The sequence below is a fragment of the Paramisgurnus dabryanus genome, chromosome 21 (assembly GCF_030506205.2).
Source record: "Paramisgurnus dabryanus chromosome 21, PD_genome_1.1, whole genome shotgun sequence".
In the NCBI taxonomy this organism is placed as follows: domain Eukaryota; kingdom Metazoa; phylum Chordata; class Actinopteri; order Cypriniformes; family Cobitidae; genus Paramisgurnus; species Paramisgurnus dabryanus.
Window position 1 is genome coordinate 21,362,538 of NC_133357.1, and position 19,569 is coordinate 21,382,106.

The 19,569-nt window shown below is 37.8% G+C and overlaps 1 protein-coding gene across 6 annotated transcripts in view; it reads right to left on the minus strand.

Annotated features, from left to right (window-relative positions):
- The window catches only part of foxp1a (forkhead box P1a), a 68,178-nt gene that overhangs the window by 14,468 nt on the left and 34,141 nt on the right, over positions 1 to 19,569 (minus strand). The window contains exons 2-7 of one of the 6 annotated variants that reach the window (XM_065249828.2): positions 16,147 to 16,292; positions 9,627 to 9,737; positions 4,309 to 4,452; positions 3,828 to 3,911; positions 997 to 1,126; positions 414 to 579 (exon numbers count right to left, since the gene is read on the minus strand). In XM_065249828.2, the coding sequence (XP_065105900.2) occupies positions 414 to 579; positions 997 to 1,126; positions 3,828 to 3,911; positions 4,309 to 4,452; positions 9,627 to 9,737; positions 16,147 to 16,278 (767 nt within the window). In that variant the 5' untranslated portion in view covers positions 16,279 to 16,292. Of the gene's footprint in view, positions 1 to 413; positions 580 to 996; positions 1,127 to 3,827; positions 3,918 to 4,308; positions 4,453 to 9,002; positions 9,154 to 9,626; positions 9,738 to 16,146; positions 16,293 to 19,569 lie in introns of those variants that run through there. The other 5 variants (XM_065249829.2, XM_065249825.2, XM_065249827.2 and 2 more) reach the window with 5 other exon arrangements.

Sequence of the window (19,569 nt, forward strand, 5' to 3'; positions counted from 1 at the left end):
TCAATCAAATAATGATAATACAAAAGAGCATTGTAAGCAGAACGCACAATGTTTCGAGTGAGCCTGTATGTTCCCACAGCTGGTGGGCAAGTGCTTTTGACAAACAAGCTCCAGGAACATACAGACAAACAGGTTTAGACCTCGGCAAACATGACGGCACAGGTGTGTTCATGTGAACGTATGTACGTGTATGTGAACAAAACGCCTGCAGGGCACACATTGATGCAAACCGATGCCTTTCACAACGCCACAATGACAAATGCACCGACTTGAGACTTCTGACATTTGTCAACAGTTTTCTCTTGAATGCAAACAACATATCAGTCAACATTTAAACGCTCGACTGGTTTGGCCGGTCATTAAATGTTTATGGTACATTATAAACGATGATGATGATGATGACGATGACGTACCTGTCCCTGCGGATAGGTCGGGGAACGTGGTGTCCGTTGGTGCTGGAGTGGTGGTTGTGAATCTGGGCTTTGGGTGGAGAGGGAGATTTATCTCCTCTGCTCTTCTCCTCCTGTCGTGCATCTGCCGTCTCTTTCCACAACTGCTGAAGCTCAGCAGGGATCAGGCCTGTGAGAGAGACAGTGCCCTCATTAGATCGCTTGGGAACGACTTCCATCTATTTATCCATATCTTCTCTCTATTAGCATTTGTCCTCATCCAGAACAAGATTTCATTCAAAAACAAGCGTTTAATAATAACCATTATGCTTCAACAAAAAAAGCAACGAGACATCTCGGTGGTCTTAAGGAGTTGTGATTTAATGTGAACAGAGGTCACTGATTTAAGCAGAGTTATGTATTGGATATCAATAAAGTGATCTGCCGAAGGATGGAAATGGATACCGCAGTGGATTAGGAGCGTCTACTCGCAAACAACACTTGAGTGACCTGACAACCGCCGGCAAATACATCACTGTCAGTGTGAATGCACCTTCAGGACGCATTCATCGATGCTCAGCTTTTATTAACAGTGAGGGACTCTTACCCTGAGGCAGGGCACTGGCGAGTGCTGGCGGGATTGACAGCAGGCCTTGTCTCTGCAGGTTTAACAGGTGCTGCTGTTGAACGGAGAGTAACTGTTGCTGTATAGCCATCTGCTGTGCCATCATCTGCTGCTGGGGCATAAGACAACAATCACATACGGTACAAATCATACAGACCCAAGTATACACACATAGTATAGTCGCAAAGACAGCATCTTTATTCATACACTGTACAGTCGCACAGACATCTGTCATTGTCTTCATTTTAACACATAGCACAGTTGCACTAGCATTAGGTGCCTTTATTCGCACTACAGACGCACAGACACCAACAATTGCAGTGTCTTCAATCACACTAAAAGTCATACACACGGCTTCTTCATTCTCATACAGTCGCAGGAACAGCATCTTTATTCACATAGTGGACATTTGAAAAGACACCGGTGACTGTCTTCATTTACACACACAGCACAGTAGCACTGATATCGTCTTCATTCACAGTACAGTCGCAAAGTGCCTTTATTTGTAGTACAGACGCATAGACACCAGTCACCCACAGTCACACAGACAGCGTCTGTATTTACAGTACAGTCACAGGGACAGTGTCTTCAGTCAGTAGAGTCACACGGACACCAGTTACCCACAGTACAGTCACACATGCAGTGTCTTATTTACTGTACAATCATACAAACAGCTTCTTTATTCTCGGTACAGATGCAGGAACAGTACAGTCGCAGGGAGTGTACTTTATTCACAGAACATTCACAGGAAATGTGTCTTCATTCATAGTACAGTCACAGGGCCTGTAATTTATTTAAAGAAGAGTCACACTGGCAGTGTCTTCCTTCACAGTACAGTCACAAAGATATGTTCTTCCTTCTTAGTACAGTCACCCAGACAGATTTATTCACGATACAGTCACACTGACAACATCTTCATTTACAGTTCAGTTGAACAGTCCATTTGACTTCATCCAGAGGACACCAGTCACCCAGAGACAGTGTCTTTATTTAAAGTACAGTCACACAGACACCAGTCACTCACAGTCACACAGACAGTGTTTACATTCACAGTACAGTCGCAGGGACAGTGTCTTCATTCACAGTACAGTCGCACAAACACCAGTCAACCACAGTCACACAGACAGCATCTAAATTCACAGTACAGTCGCAGGGACGGTGTCTTCATTCACAGTACAATTGCACAGACAACAGTCACCCACAGTCCCACAGACAACATCTATATTCACAGTACAGTCGCAAAGACACGTGTCTTCATTCACAGTACAGTCGCACAGACCCCAGTCAACCACAGTCACACAGACAGCATCTAAATTCACAGTACAGTCGCAGGGACGGTGTCTTCATTCACAGTACAGTTGCACAGACAACAGTCACCCACAGTCACACAGACAGCATCTAAATTCACAGTACAGTCGCTGGGACGGTGTCTTTATTCACATTATAGTTGCACAGACACCAGTCACCCAGACAGCATCTACATGCACAGTACAGTCACAGAAACAGTGTGTTCATTCATAGTACAGTCGCACAGACACCAGTCACCCACAGTCACACAACCAGCATCTACATTTACAGCACAGTCGCAGAAACAGTATGTTCATTCACAGTACAGTCGCACAGGCACCAGTCACACAGACAGCATTTACATCCACAGTACAGTCGCACAGGCACCAGTCACACAGACAGCATTTACATCCACAGTACAGTCGCAGGGACAATGTCTTCATTCACAGTACAGCCGCACAGACACCAGTCACCCACAGTCGCACAGACAGCGTTTACATTCACAGTACAGTCGCAGGGATAGTGTCTTCATTCGCAGTACAGTTGTACAAACACTACTCACCCACAGTCGCACAGACAGCATCTACATTCACAGTACAGTCGCACAGACACCACCCACAGTCGCACAGACACCATCTACATTCACAGTACAGTCGCGTGGATAGTTTCTTCGTTTGCAGTACAGCCGCACAAACACTACTCATCCACAGTCGCACAGACAGTGTCTACATACACAGTACAGTTGCAGAGACATCAGTCACCCACAGTACAGTCACATCGAAAGCATCTTCATTTACACACACACTCACACACACACACACACACACACCTGTCACTGTATTGATTCATACACACATACGCACACGCACAGCACCAACATTCATCCAGTACAGTTATACAGACAGTGTCTTCATTTACAGTACAGTCACACAGACCAGTGGTTCTCAAACTGGGGTCCGGGGCCCCCAGGGGGGCCGCGAGATGGTGCCAGGGGGGCCCCAGTTTTAAGACATTTTATAAAATACATTCATTTATCATAAATTCTGTGTAATTAAACCTAAAAAAATACTACTTTGTATAAATTAATATGTTTTGTTTAATTAAAATGTAAAATTTTAGAACAGTTTTTGTCATAAATTTACTTTGGGGGGGGGGCCGCGAAGGAATGCACCATGCACAAGGGGGGCCGCACGCGGAAAAAGTTTGAGAACCACTGACACAGACAGCTTCTGCATTCACAGTCAGTCGCAGGGAAATGGACTTTCTTCTTAGTACAGTCATACAAACAGCTTTTTTATTCACAGTATAGTCACACAGACAGCATCTTCATTCACAGTACAGAAGCCAGATAGCGTCTTCATTTACAGTAAAGTACAGTATTGTTTTCACTAAATCACAATACAAGTATTGAGGATCACAGAAACTGAGTTTTTAAACAACAGAGCCAGATCTCTTCATAACAGAGTAATACTGCATTGATTCTTGAACGACTGTGACAAAATCCTAACAGCTCTGATGGGTTTTACCTCTTTACTGGGTTTTCCAGCATGCTGTTGCTGCAGGAGCTGGAGGTGAAGCTCATCTTGCTGTTTCTTATAGAACTCCTGAAGCTGTTGCTGAGACAAAGAGAGTAGACAAAAACTTACTATCAGATCAAAGAAGAAAATACATATACACCAAAAAGAGATGACACTGGTGATACATCAATTAGGCCAATAATTGAAGTGCTAATACGGTTCAATACAGTTCAAAAGGACTTCATTTGGACACTTTAAAAAGGTAAATCAGATTCCAGATTTTCAAATAGTTGCATCTAGGACAAATAAACTTTCTCAACGAACAATACGTCAATAGAAAGCTTATTTAATAATCTTTTAGGTGATTTCTAAATCTTAATAATAAAAAATACCCTTAACACATCAAAATCCCATTACTCAATCCGAGTAGTCAGAAGTTTAATCAGTAACTGCTCTGAATGATTCAGTACATTGTTATAGCAATGTGTACCTGCTGTAACATGAGGGCCTGTTGTTGCTGCAGTAACAATTGGAGCTGTTGAGGGCTCAGGATCTGCTGCTGGAGGATCTGCTGCATCTGCTGAGGGGTGATGGCCTGAGGAGTTATCATCCCCAATGACACAGGTACCTGTACCTATACACACACACACACACACACACACACACACAAATATTTATCTTACAAAAGAGTCTACAGATGAAATCTTGTTTGAAAGACAACATGTCAGGCATCAGCATGGCTGTAAGACACATTTATTAGCTTTGGTAAAATGGTTGTGATCGATTGCACAGGCTTGAACATTAGTTGCAACATTCCAGTTGTACACATCATGATGTGAAATGCCAATCAAAACCTGTACCAACAAAGGGCTCTCTAAAAACACATATCAAAATCTCTCTCCCCAAAGGATTGTGAACATTATGAAAACAAACACAGTGCAAAAAAGAGATACTGGAGTGAGACTACACCACAGCCCTTTGTAGATTTTATTGTTTAGACATTCAGTGAATAGTTTCCAAGTCCTTTGGGCTGCAATAGTCAACTTCAACAAGGCCAAGTAAACAAATACACAAACAATTTTGAAAATAACAAGGCTTACAGTCCACTAAATATTTTCAATAAAATGCATAAGACAAACACCTCTCTCTCTCTCTCTCTCTCTCTCTCTCTCTCTCTCTCTCTCTCTCTCTCTCTCTCTCTCTCTCTCTCTCTCTCTCTCTCGTAATCGCATGACGACTAAAAACGTAGACCAACAACAGGTCGAGATAAAAAACAAATGCATTATTCATTTGTTGACAGCAGCTACAACACCGACATTAAAAAACACAAACAGAAAAACAAAAATACCCACAACATGGGAGGGTGTTTTAAATGTAAATGCAAATGCACAATGGGTTAGCCCGTGCTTCACTCGGCCTCCAGCAATTATCGCAGCTTCAGCCAAAAACACACACAAACACTCGCCGCTTTCAAGATGTTTACAATAAACATAAACAGAATAATTAAAGGCACATTTAGGGATTCGCATAAATAATACATCTACTGGGGTACACAGCAACTGTAAAAACAAAACTGGAGATTGCATTTTAATTAAGTCTGTGCAACACAAACAAACAGAAATTTCCAGTAAAGAAGTCTGCGTTCAGACTCGTATAAACATACTGACGGACTGAGATACTGCAGCTATGACAGAACAATAACAGCTGACTGCCATAAGCATGAGAGAGAGAGAGAGAGAGAGAGAGACACAGAAAGAGAGAGAGAGAGAGAAGGAAGGGCTGTCAATGTTCGAAAAGGTTAAAAGAGAGCATAAAATATATATAAACTTGTGTAAGATTAACCCTCACATGACAAAAAAAAGAAACCGGTTTTAAAAGGGTGGAGTCAAAACTCTAAAAAATTGAATAAATATTTAAACCAAAAATTAGGGGTGCAAGAGATATCGAAATGATCAGAACAGGGCAGAATATACATATTGCTAGGGCTGTGTATCTGCAAGAATCTCTATATGCGGTATGTATCACAATACATTGTTTGCAACGCAATATGTTGCGAAACTGTAAAGCATTGTGATATATTAGGATATTTTCAATTTTTGGAATATAACAGGATATAATATTAGGAAAGCTGTCACTGAGAAAACCTCATCATATGCAAACCTTAACAAAAAAAGTGGCGTGCCCCTACAGGGTGCAAGTACTTCCTGTAGCTGTTTAAGTTTAGAGATAAGAATGAAAGCTAGTGATCAGGATGTAAACTCCAAACCAAATAACTGCCATTATTCTTGTATGAGCTTTATTTTTAAATAATTAATATTGCATTTTGAGAATCAGTATTGCCAAACAAACTATTGCGGTACTCACATTAGGGATGTCAATTTAGGCTATGACATAAAAGTCTGTGTAAAAATGCAAGCTTTCTCGTGCGAAATAAAAGATTTTATTTTGTCTAAATAACATGCTAGTGGGATTGTAAAATGAGTCAATGCAGTTGTTTTGATAAAAAAAAAATCATCAATTTAATCGCGTAATGAAATATAATGACTGTATGGGCATTCTGCACAGTCGCATGAAAGTCCGTGCATCCATGACAAAATAAAAGTTTCATTATCATCAAGTGTTATTTTTCTAGTCGTTCACCTCGCTTTCCGAGTCGTTGATACACCGTTTGTTGTAATTATATCCAAGAAGCACACAAAGGGCACTTTTCCTGTTGTCATCTCAACTTCAATAATGATGATCAATGATATATGTTGCAGATGTTCAGAGTGTAACCACAGTTATTTACAGTTTACATTTTAGTTTCTGGCCAGAATTTAAGATTACATTTTAATTTGTTCACTAAAAACGGCTTCTGGTCTCCGTCCCTGTGTATAGCAGCGTTGCTATGCTAATCTTGCAGGCTTCCCTGAAGAGGGTCTCAGGATCCTAACCGTATTTGTATTTTCTCTTTTGGACCCTATCAGATTCACAGCTGATGCCATTTCGTTGCGTTAGCAGCCAGCCTCGTCTCGCATGATGTTCAAAATCCAAGGTGTGTGTTTGGCATCGAGCATCATTGTGATCGTGGCTAGTTTAACTTCTGCTCGCTCGCTTCATTTTTTTTGTCCAGCTGTATGTGTTTTGTGCAGGCGCCGCACACACACATGCATGATCTTGCTTATTTGACAATCGTTAAGTTTTATCGATATAATTCTTATCGACAATTAATCGATTAATTAATTAACATCCCTAATTCAAAGTGATATCTGCCAATAAGGATAGTTTGGAGGTTAACTTGCATTAACTAAATTCTGAAGATTACATTTTCTGAATGTTAATAATTCACATAATGAACATTAGTATTGAACATTAAATGAAGTTTATTTAACTAAGTTCGAAAGGAGCATGGTCATGCAATCAATGCAATCAGCATGAAGAAATGCAAAACTTTAAGAACACATTTTATCGCATTTCCCATCAATATTGTCCAGCCCTACCAAAAATGAAAAGAATCCATGCAGACAACACGAGCAGCTTCACTGAATGTTTTCATGTAGTGGTTTTGGTTAGACATTGTTTGCAGCTTAACATTTAATTGGTTTGATCCCAGGGAACACACAAACTGATAAAAAGTAACTGGTATTGCACTGTAAGTTGCTTTGGATAAAAGCATCTACCGAATGCATACATGTAAATGTCCACACAGCTCTTTTTAATACCAATGTATTAAAAGTAAAAAGGAGCACAAAAATAAAGCATGCTCAAACTTACGGCATTATCTGGTTACAAAACCTGACATGTGAAAAAAAAAGGTTGCTTGTAACACAGCTCTAAACAAGACAAACTGCTATGTCGTCTAGTTTCAACACAGAAACATTTTAAATGTCAAAGTCGAATACTAACATAAGCATACCAGCAAGTTAATGTAAATACTCGCTCTCGGGGGCACGGTAAGCACGGATGGGTGTCGTCTCCATGACAACAGACAAGTCCAAACATTGTTTTGTTGTTGTTATTGTTCTTGCGAGTGTGTCAGAGAACCAACTCCCCATGAGTGAGTACATGTCAACAAGCCATCGCTTCTGAAAACACAAGCCATAAATCAACAGGCTTCAGCAGTCCGAAAACAAATACAGCCCGTTGTTATTCCCCTTCAATACCTTGAACAATTTTGGTTTGGTACCCCGCCCAAAGTAAAAATAACATTCTTTCCTGCGCTGTGCATCTGGGTAAATATAAAACGCAAAGGCAAGAGGAAAAGGCAGAGTTCGGTTAACGCACAGCTCTTGAAAGACAAAAAGAAGTAATTCGCTAAATAAAATTAACAGGCGAGTCACAGAAAAAGGCCCGAGTGACCATTTAAAGCTTTTAACGTTGTGCTTTTCTTTATGGGTGGGATGTCAGATCAGATATCATCAACTCTGGTGGTCATTCACTTAATCACTCCCTTATGACAAACAAGAAAACACTGAGTGCGCTGAACACTTGACGGGTCGATCAGATAGACATTATGGGTTTTGAAAGGCAATAACACCTACTGAGAGTCAACATGAAGTCTACAATAAAACATATACATACATAATAAATCCTTAATTATGAATCTTTTAAGCAACAAATTAATGCAATGGAAATAGGGCTGCATAACACCTAGTCGCAACTAATCGTTTGCAAAATAAAAGTTTTTGTTTACATCATATATATATATGTGTGTGTGTATATGATGTATAATAATTATGTATATATAAATACACACACACACACACACACACACACACACACACACACACACACACACACACACACACACACACACACACACACACACACGTATATATAAAAAAAAAAAAAATGTTTATGTACACATTTATTTTTTCACAAATGTGTGTGTGTATTTATATATACATAATTATTATACACAATATAAAGACATATATAATAGAAACAAAAACTTTTATTCAGTAAATGATTAGTTTATTAATAAAAATAAAAATTACTAAAGAAAATGATTGTGCATCAAGGTGATAACCAAGAAGTGAAAATAAAGTTATATAATAGAATAACAATTTTTTTATCTCACAATCATTATTTAAAGTGTACAAAAACACAAATACACCAAAATCTAAGATATGAAGCAAACTTTATCATTTAGTGTTATCTCTTCATCTGACTAAACTAGCTGATCTTGTCACGGTACTCACACACCTTGATAACTCCATTGGCGGTAGAAACAGAGCGCTCCACAGATGGACAGTTTGAAGACTAGTGATTGTCAGTATCCACCTACTGATCTTTCAGCTAGCAAACCCCACTGACCAACCCACAACCTCCACCAATAACAGGCTCACTAAGGGCATGAACCTAGTGCAACCAGCCAGTCACGTGGCCGGGCCCATTAAACCCGCCCCTCTGCACTTGCCAAAGTGTTTACTTGAACTATTGACTAACCCAACGTTTTCCCTCTTGCATTCGCCAGACAAACACGCTATAAGAATTCAATTCATGATGAATAAATAAAGACAGCTGTGCACTGGATGGTAAACAGTGTGTTTGTTTGTTGCTACAGCTCTACAGCTGTTTAATTCTTCTCAGTAGTGCGGTCTTATCTAACCGACAGGACTGAAAATACTTGTTTTACAACAGGCTAAACACAATAAAGGGGGACTTGTAATTCAGCCTAACAATATGTAATAATAAAACACGACCTCGTTGCCCCATCTGTTTATGATCTGGCAGTATAAACAGGTCGGTTTGTGTAACAGTGTAAACAACACGGTTCTCTGGAGGTGTCTGCATGTGCTGCGGGTGGAGAAGGGTGTATGGCCCTACCTGTGCGTCGGTCTCTTTTTCTGTGCTCTTTGGGGACTTCTCACAGCTCTGCTTCTGCTGTTGTTGTTGGTGGTGGTGGTGGTGTTGAGCAACTTGTAGCGCCTGAAGTTGCTAAAAAAACAATAACAAGTTTCTGATTGGTTTCTGAGCAGCTCTGCTCTCTCAGGACCATGCATGTTTTTTTAAGAACATCACAGATGTGAGCGAAACACATTTCGTAATCTAGATCTGTTGATAACAACAACACAAAAAAAGGTTTTTTGCTTTTGGGCAAATTGTGTCAAGGCCAGCTTCAGTAGGAACGTCAAAGCCAAAAACTTGATAAGCTTTGATTGGGATTTGATACAAATAATGGTTTATTAAGATGAGTGAATTGTGTTTAAGCCAGCTTCAGTAGGAACGTCAGAGCCAAAAACTTGATGAACTTTGATTTATCAATATGAAAGGATCACAGTTATCATGTAAGAACCTTCACATACTGTATTTTATGAGTTGGCTTATTCATATAATCTATATAAAGAGAGATATACATTAGTCAACAATTAAAGTGGATTAAAAAGTTCATCAAAAATGTTTTGGGACAAGAATAGGTATTGTTCAATATTGGAAGACAACTTTATGAAAGGTTTTAATCCACTTTAAATGTTGACTAGCGTACTTTGTACTAGGGGTGTAAATCGGACAGTTCATTATAATGAGATCCAATATCGTTTATCTCCGCCAGCGATGTGATATTTGCCGATAAACTTCGATAAAATTACGGTTCTATTGTATTTTTATATTACGTGCCTAAGTTAAGCAGTTACATTTTTTATAATTTACAAATGCAACCAAAATATATAACATGAACATTTAATTAAACTTTTTGAAAATAGCACAATCTCTGTCTAAAAATAAAATCAAGCTTATGATGGCAACAGTCAAAGTCCAAAATGTGTGACAATCACTGAGGTAGTTGTAAAAAATGTACTTAAAAAAAAAAAAAAAAAAAAAATTTATATATATATATATATATATATATATATATATATATATATATATATATATATATATATATATTGATCTAACAGTCAAACAAGTGCTCCAATGGTCTCTTCTGAGAGATTTTTGCTACAGATAGCGTTGTTGCTGCATCGCATTCACTTGCTGACACTAGAAGACGTAAATAAATGAAAACAGAAAGGAGAAAATGCATAGATGGACGTTACGTCGTTGAGAGTGTCAAAATAAAGGTACCTCATATCCATATTTTGTGAGTGGCATCAAAGCATCGTATCTAGGGGTGTGACAGATCACAAAACTCACAGTTTGGTTCACATTATAGTTTTTGAGACACATATCGGATAATTTTTCGGATCAACAAAAAAGGGGCGGGAAAAATCTAATAACAAATAAAGAAATTACAAACATTTATTAAAAAGCACCAAGATGCAAATTAAGTAAGGTCTAAAATTAACATTAGGTACAGAAATCGAATCAAATGAATAATGAAGTCTTTATTGTATGAATTAAATATAATTATTATTTTTTAGAGCTAAAGAAGTGCTTTTCTCTTTGTATTGGGTTGTTTGATTAACATTAATGACTAGAGATGGGAATCGAGAACCGGTTCTACTTAAGAACCGGTTCCCAGTGAATCGATTCCTTTGAACCGTAAGCATGCCTGCTTAACGATTCCGCTTATCGGTTCCGCTCGTTGCAAATGACGTCACACACGCGCTGTGTTGTTTTGGTTTAGAAGGCAGCAAACATTGCATCGAGGCAGAACGATCCAAAGTTTGGTTATATTTTGTGGTGGGCAGAGCGAGGCTTCGCGAAACACTGAAACAGTTGAATCAGTAACTTATATTTCATGCGAACATAAGACAATACGGTCGCGTTGCAGGACTGTCGCGTGTTTGATACACTATACACAACAACACCAGTGAGTCAAACACCAGCGGAGCTAACGGGACGCCATCTGTTATTAATGCAGAAGGTAATGTGTTAATGTTAATGTGAGCGTCATTTCATTATGTAAACTTTTACTATACGGATAATATCCGGTGTCATTGTCCATCAAATTGCTGACGGCCAGAGTCTGGCTGGCTCTCACACTGGCTCAGAGAGATTGCAGAAAGTATCTCTCGTGGACCTCTAGCTACTCTGTTTACAGAGGCAGGGAGGAATAAAATGACCGAGGCGAGGATAAACACATTTCACCGAGCAGTAGAGAGGCGGACCCTAAACTATTTCTACTTAAAAGTACATTTTCAAGTATTTGTATTTTATCAGTGTTTTTGTATTTTTTTGAAAACATACATTCCAAATATTATCATAATTGTAACTCCACTACATTTCATAATTTCAAGTTTTTGGTTTATATTTAATATTTAAGTAAATTAAAAAATCTAGTAATGTTTTTTACTTTTACTTAAGTAAAAAGTACTTTTACTCAAGAAAAGTAAAAGTACACAATTTTTATGTAATTATGTATTAAATCAATTTTAATATGCAATATAAATACACAGTATGATTCTATGCTTTAGAATGTAGTGAACATTTGTTAGTAAAGTAAAGTCATTTTTTTCCAAGACAACACTCTGATAAAGCACAGATGCTTGGAAAATGAAACTAAAATACTCAAGTAGTGTCCCCCTCTGCCGAGCAGTGACTAAGTTTGTGGTAAAGGGTTTGCATCCATTTGCCACAGTAGATGCCTCTGCATTTCGGTAGGTTTATTTGCTGTATTTTGTCCAGCATCATGTCTTTAAAAGAAAATAACAAATGCATGCATGACCAAAAGTTGCAGGTTTTATGTCAGTCTAGTTCTGTTGTATTAATTCCTAGTCCTATCACATTTACTGGTTGAGAAACACTGCCCTAGACTATAGGTCCCTGGACTTTACTTTAAGAAGTAGCTCACCTACTTTTAAGTTTGTTCATGAGGTTGCTACACATAATGTGTGTATACTCTGTTCTGTGTCTTCTGAACAGATATTAAAGCGAGTTAATACAAACATACAATTTGTACTTATTCCCTCACCCAATGAGAATCGATAAGGAATCGGATCGATAAGCAACATCGATAATGGAATCGGAATCATTAAATTCTTATCAATTCCCATCCCTATTAATGACACAGACTAAGTAGGTTAATTTAGGTTACTGTCTCTTTAAGAGAGGCACAGACAGACTGGTTTCTGACTCTAATCTATACATACACTTGAGACATAAACAAATGTTTTTATTAGAAAAAGAATACTGTGGAGATCATTTTGTTTGTATGTGCCCTGTTAAGAGCAGGAAGATTTTATGTTTGCTTGCTTTTTGAAACGTGTCTCTCCGTGTATGCACTACAAACAGAGAACGAATTCCAAACGGAGCAGCATTAACAATTGCCTCACAAAAAATGTTACATGATTTTTTAGTGCTTTATTCACCAAATGTATTTTAACAGTATGAGACACAGTAGCGCAACTCTCTCTATAGTCTACACATCAAGAGTTCTGATCTTTGAAGGGCATAGTGATGATCCCGTCTGACTGGAGCTGGACCAGACACATTTAACTGCATGTGTGCTGTGCATACATGAAGCTGCTCACTTTAGCACCTTTTTGCGGTTAAATTGTTTAACCTCTTGAAAAGCACCCCCATTCTGGCCCGAAACCATGAAAATACCTACTTTCACTAAAAGGGCTGTTTTTACTAAACCATTTATAGTATAAGCATAACTGTGGTATCATTAGATAGAAGACACTTTGAGCTTCGTTTTCCATGTTTCAAAATTATTTTAAGATAAAAAAAAAGTTAGAGAGGCTGAAGTACATTGTAATACATTTTTTTTTGCATAACATCTTTTTTAACACTAAAAATCTTAATGATAAATATATGTGTGAAACCTAGAAATGCAATGAGGCCAAAGCCACAAGTCTAAAGAAGTTATATTTCACGTTTGAAGTCAATAGACCCAAAAATGAGGTTCTTGCAAGAGTTTTTGTAAGACTAGTGCCTTTTCTAAGTGCCAGTCAGCCACAAAATAAAAGTCTTTTGTTTACATGCATACACGTTCGTTCTTTTTATTGTTTATCCTTATATAAGCGTATAAAATGCCGTATCCACACCAGGAAATAAAGCTTCACACAAAGATCGTTGAATTCGTGTTCTAATTGGCTACACGTTCTGTCTATCAATATTTTCCATGAAGTCATTGGAGGAACGCGCGAGTCAGATGACATCACGATATTAGACAGCGCTGTTTGGATATTATGTATTATACTCCCACATACTTGTACAATCAAGTTTGAGCGCTGGTTTTGAACGCGAGTGTGCTCTCATATACAAGTGTTACGATGTAAATAGTCCTCAGATTGTATATTATAATCTATTACAAGACGTGCATCTGAAATCTGATGTAAACAATGGAAAATATATCCATATTTCACGGATTATACGCATTTGTGGACAACAGTGGTCATTGGATGTATTTTGTTGGAGAGTTTTTATGGGTTATTCACACATCTGAAACAGACTGGATTCGATTCGCGTTCCTTATACCAGCACAAAGGTAAGGAGTCAGTTTATATTATGCATGTTGTTATCTGGACTTCTGTAATAAAATACTATATTTATGATACTAGAGCAATTTAATCTCAAAACGGACACCATACACTGATGCTAAACCCTTAGACCTTTTAAACGATGTATAGTAGTGTTATTATTATTCTTGTTTGTACACAGTAGGCTATATATATATTGTTAGCAGCATTAAAAAAAACTGACGTCCTTCCGTCCGCGAGCTAGTGCGCGTCGAGAGGTTAAAATCACTTGAATGTTAACATTTGCAAGCCTCTGAAACACGTGCAGATGAGAACTTTCCCTATTTAAATATGCATATAATAAGCAAATGTGAGCTAAACTTTGGGTCGTGATCCATACGGATCACGGATCAACTGCGATCCGTCACACCACTAATTGTATCGTTAAAAATATAATTGATATATCAATCCATATCGATGTATCATTACACCCCTACTTTGTACAAAGTGAATCATACAAAAATGTACTATTTTTAGAAACATTTTATAATGGCCCCCCACCAGAAAGTCACGGGGGGCGAAAGCAAAACGTACAAAAACGCAAAAATTACACAAATTAGCCAACTTGTAAAATACATACAAAATAACATGAGATTGTGTTAACTTGGCCGTCATCAACTTTAAAAAAATTTGTGATAACGCCTGCAGTAAGAATGTAATCCAAGTGCTGAACACAACTGTGAGCACAATTTATTTTCACTCCATATTTTCTGCAGTTTTATAATTTTTTTATTAAATACGTTTGTAAACATTCAAAACATTTTGTAATTGAATTACTCAAACCATATCCAAACCTAGTTGAAAATGTTTGTAAACTCTGTCTGCTAACACTGTGATGATGTCGTATGGACCCCCCCCCCAAAAAATGCAACAATAGTAACACAACTATAAACATAATTATTTAGCTTAAGTGAATAATTGAAATCTGCCCTTTATTTAAATCTGTAAACACTATACACTAGGATGTAAAACAAAACGGTCACAAAGCAAATTGTCAGGAAACAGTCACAAAGCAAATAAACCAGAACTACACAACAGTCTAACAAGTTGTGAAATAAGAGGTTTATGAAAGGATGTCTCTCTCACTCTCTGTTGCGTTTGTCTTAATTTCCCATTGTGAGGCCCTTTAGATAGAAATCAAGGAAAGAAAAATGCAAATAGTGCATGCAAACAATATCCACAGTGCTGGGTCCATCCTCTTACACCTCCAAAGGGTCAAACATCTGGCCCTGTGGAACTCCCCTATTCAAAAAATGGGTGGGGAGACAAGCGAACGGATATGAAAACTTCAACAGAAGTGTCAATAGAAATGGGGAAAGTAGACACACCATGTCGCATGTGTAATCTTTACGAGATGAAAACCATAAGGGAAAGAGTTTACAAAAGCTTTTAAAGCCCTTTTTTATATGGGACACTTAGTTGAACCCACAGCTGTCTGGCCTATATTCCCAAAGCTGCGGAAGAGTTTGATGACATCATACAGCTGGAATCCAAGTATGGGGCGATGGTTGGGTACTCTTAGGATGAACCTGTGGTACTTAGTGATTGTTCTGTCACAGCAAATACAGAAACGTTTCTAACGTTGATTTTTAATGACACGGGTATTTAGATAGATGTGACCAAGAGCTCATAACTCCTGGTTCACCTAAGCAAGCTTGTTAAATGACTAAAAATAAATGAATAATCTTTGCGTTAACACAAGGGTGTGTCTCGCGATTGCTTAACTTTTTTTGTAAATGGGCAACAATGCTATTGTGCAACCAATGTTGACATATCAATAAGAATTTCATTGCTTTGAGAAAGTATTTCCTGGAACGCGTCCTAAAAGTCAGTCTCGAGTATAATTTAAAGGCAGAGAAACGCTATAGGGGAATGAGGGAGAGTCTCAAGAGTCTTGCTGCTGGCTGCTAATGTCATCTCAAGTAATTGAAAAAGTTGCTTACTTGTGTTTGCAGGCTCTGGGATGATGGGGATGAAGACGTTTCCCGGGTTATTCTCTTCTCGCTCTCTGAGCTCTGACCTTCCTGCCCAGCTGGAATGCTATTGGTTGTTTGATCAGTCTTGGACTCCTGCATGTCGGTATGACAACCTAAAATACAAAAGGGGGAAAGAGACAACAGTAAGCAAAACAAATAACTAACTTTTGACACTGAAAAGGGTAGCGATGAAACAAACAAACAAAAGAACAAAAAATGACTTGCCATGGTTCGGTACACACTTGTATCACACTTCATATGATGGCTAAAACGCATTTGAAAATGTAAATTTACCGGTACGCTAATTCTTGCTGTACGTAGAAATAAACAACAAATAATTGCAGAGCATTATTTAAATAAACAAAACACAGAGAGCATATCAGAGACGAAAGTCAGGTTATATTGTGCATAAGTACAAACAAGTGAGCATACATGCGTGCTTTCAGACTCATTCAGAGTCAGTCATTCATTACAGTATGTAGAGTCTGTAACAAATCTGGTTAAAATATCACTTAGGATGAGTAAAGTGTTTGTCCGATAACTGTAATAACAACATTTTTCATGAAATGCTTTACTGAGATGTCTTCATTTATACATCCCCTATTATTAATGAGTTGGGTTACCTAACTTAAACAAAAAGAGAGTAAAGATAACAATAATTTCTCAATGAAGCCTTATATGGGGTATTGGATAAATTGTATTTTAATGACCTAATTAATGCACCCATAATACTGAACTGCAACAATAACCAAATCACATCATGATCAAAAGACGTAAGTAACCATGAGAAAATGTTCCCATTATATCCTTAGAAGAGTGTCAGTTATGCTTTTGCAAACACGTTTCTCTCTTTCACCCTCCACACAGGCCCACAGACCAGATCATGATGGATCATGCGTGCCAGTACAACTGACATCACAACACAAACATTTGTGTTTGTACTGCTCACAAAAACGATAGCTGCATAATAAACAAACACTTCTGAGAATTTGCAGAATTTCACAACAACAGACATGTTAATGCTGCACCTTAAAAATTTGCAGACCTACTGACATCTTATTGCTCAGTGAAACGTTGCTGAAATGGAGTTAGGAAGTGTTATAATTAGTGATAGACCGATATATTGCAGTGGTCGATATATTGTCAGATAATTTTGTATTATATGCATAATTGAGTGTAAAATCTTTTAAGTTAGCCCAAAATCTTTATCTTCTTTAAGTTTGGTGTTACTAACAAAAAACACACTCAGGTGTAAAAAAGTCTGACAGACAGTAAATTACCAATTGTTATGAATTCTTAACATTACGTTATATTGTGTTGCGCAGAAAAACACGTGCAGTAAAGTTTTATCAAAACAGCACAATGAGGTGACAGATCTTGTCTTGTAAATATTTTTCAAGTAGGTAGGTATATTTATAAATATTCATTTAATGTAATTGCATTTGTTTTGTATTGGCTTCATATCAGGTAATTGGCCACATTGCTTTCTCAATATCTGTATTGGCTATATAATAAAAAAATTATCAACCACTAGTTATAATTTAAAACGAAAATTAAAGTGCAGTTCCACCAGCAAAATAGCATTAGTCTATGTAAACAATACTAAAGTGTGTAACTGATCTAAACAGCAAATTTGCCTTATGTTGTTACTAATAAAAAGTGCTGAATAAAGGGCACCTATTATGCAAAATTCACTTTACAAGCTGTTTGAACATAAATGCGTGTTGGCAGTGTGCAAACACAACTGCCTTAATTCAAAAAACGGTTTTGATTCTTTTGTTAATGTGACATCACACTGATAAAGCCCCGCCCACGGGCGCAGACTGACAGTCCTGCAACACCATAATTTTCACCATCAGCGACTTGTACGCTGTCCACCAGATCTTAATAGTGAGACACTGTTGTCTCAGATTGTATTCACAGAAATCAGATCTATTTTAACTGAAAGCGCTCATGGTCTTTGTTGGTAAGTGAATTGCATTTAAAGGTACAGGCACAAAAACAGCGTGTTTTTGCTCCCACCCAAATATGGGGCACCTGAGACTAAGGGTTCCTTTGTTTCAAAACCTGGTGCATATTCTCCCTTGGTTCGGTTCGTTAAGACATATGTAAACATGGCAATCGCGCTCGGATACACACCAAAACAACCGCTCTGAGACCACCTGAATGGCCCAATCGCGTTTCGATGTTAAGTGTAAAATCAATCCGACCCAACGAACCAATGAACCGTATTGTTTAAACTTTAACAATTCCGGTTCCGAACAATTCTCGATTCCAATTCTTTTAAGAGGCAGAGTCAAGAAATCAAAGTTTAGGATATTTTAAATGAGCTAGCTAACCAACTTTCTTTCTAAAGGAAAGACCTTCTGGCCGGATGAATCAATTTTAATTCTATGAACTTTTTACTTTTTATGAACTTTACTATGAATTTCTCACAGGGCTGTTTTCAACTACAATATAAATATCAAATTTATGAACTTGAATATAAATATTATAAATTATGAATACATACAAGGGGTACATTTTCCTCAAGAGAGCTTTATTTACACATTTACATTTTCCTCAAGAGAGCTTTATTTACACATTTACACATGTACAATTGTATGATGCTGCAGGTACTTTGCTCCCACTGATGGGCTGATCTGGTGCAGAATAGCAAATAAACAATAAGAAACAACTGGTAAAACCCAGTCCAGATTAGCAGGTACAGTATAAAATCAGAAACAGTTCTTGTTTAGGAAAATTATCATATCTGCCTTCTCAGGCTGGATGCGTTTTGGACAGATAGTATCTCCTGCTGTATAGAAAACACGGTCGCTCAGCACATCACGTAAAAAAAATATGTGGGCTAATTTGTTAGCTGCCACAATGTTGGCACCAGACATATTATTAATTGTAAATGTACTAGGGCTTTAATCGCGTGTCCAATCAAAAAGACCTGTCTAAAATCGATTCTGAATCGCAAGGCTGCAATTTTGTGTTTCATGCGCAGCTTGTGCGTTTACTATGGCGTTTTGGTCAGTCCTTAGCAATCTAAATCATTATGAGTCAGAGTCGTTTATAACGTGCATTTAAAAAAGCAACACTCGTTAAACAAAATCATTCAAAATATTCTTTATTATCATGAAAATACCTGAAACAATCTGAAGAACGGCAATATAAATATTCTTAAAGACATTCCCTGAAATAGCATTTGTAATGCTACTTCTCCTGTGGCACAATTGGAGTTTCTGCACGAGAGCGCCCTCTGGATTTTGAATGTGACGGCATTTCACCGTAATTCATTCAATGAGAAAACGCGCATTTGCACAATTAATCGTTACAGCCCTAATATGTACCGTTTTAGTAACCGGATTCGGTCTGCAATGTAGTTTCTACTCCATAAACTCA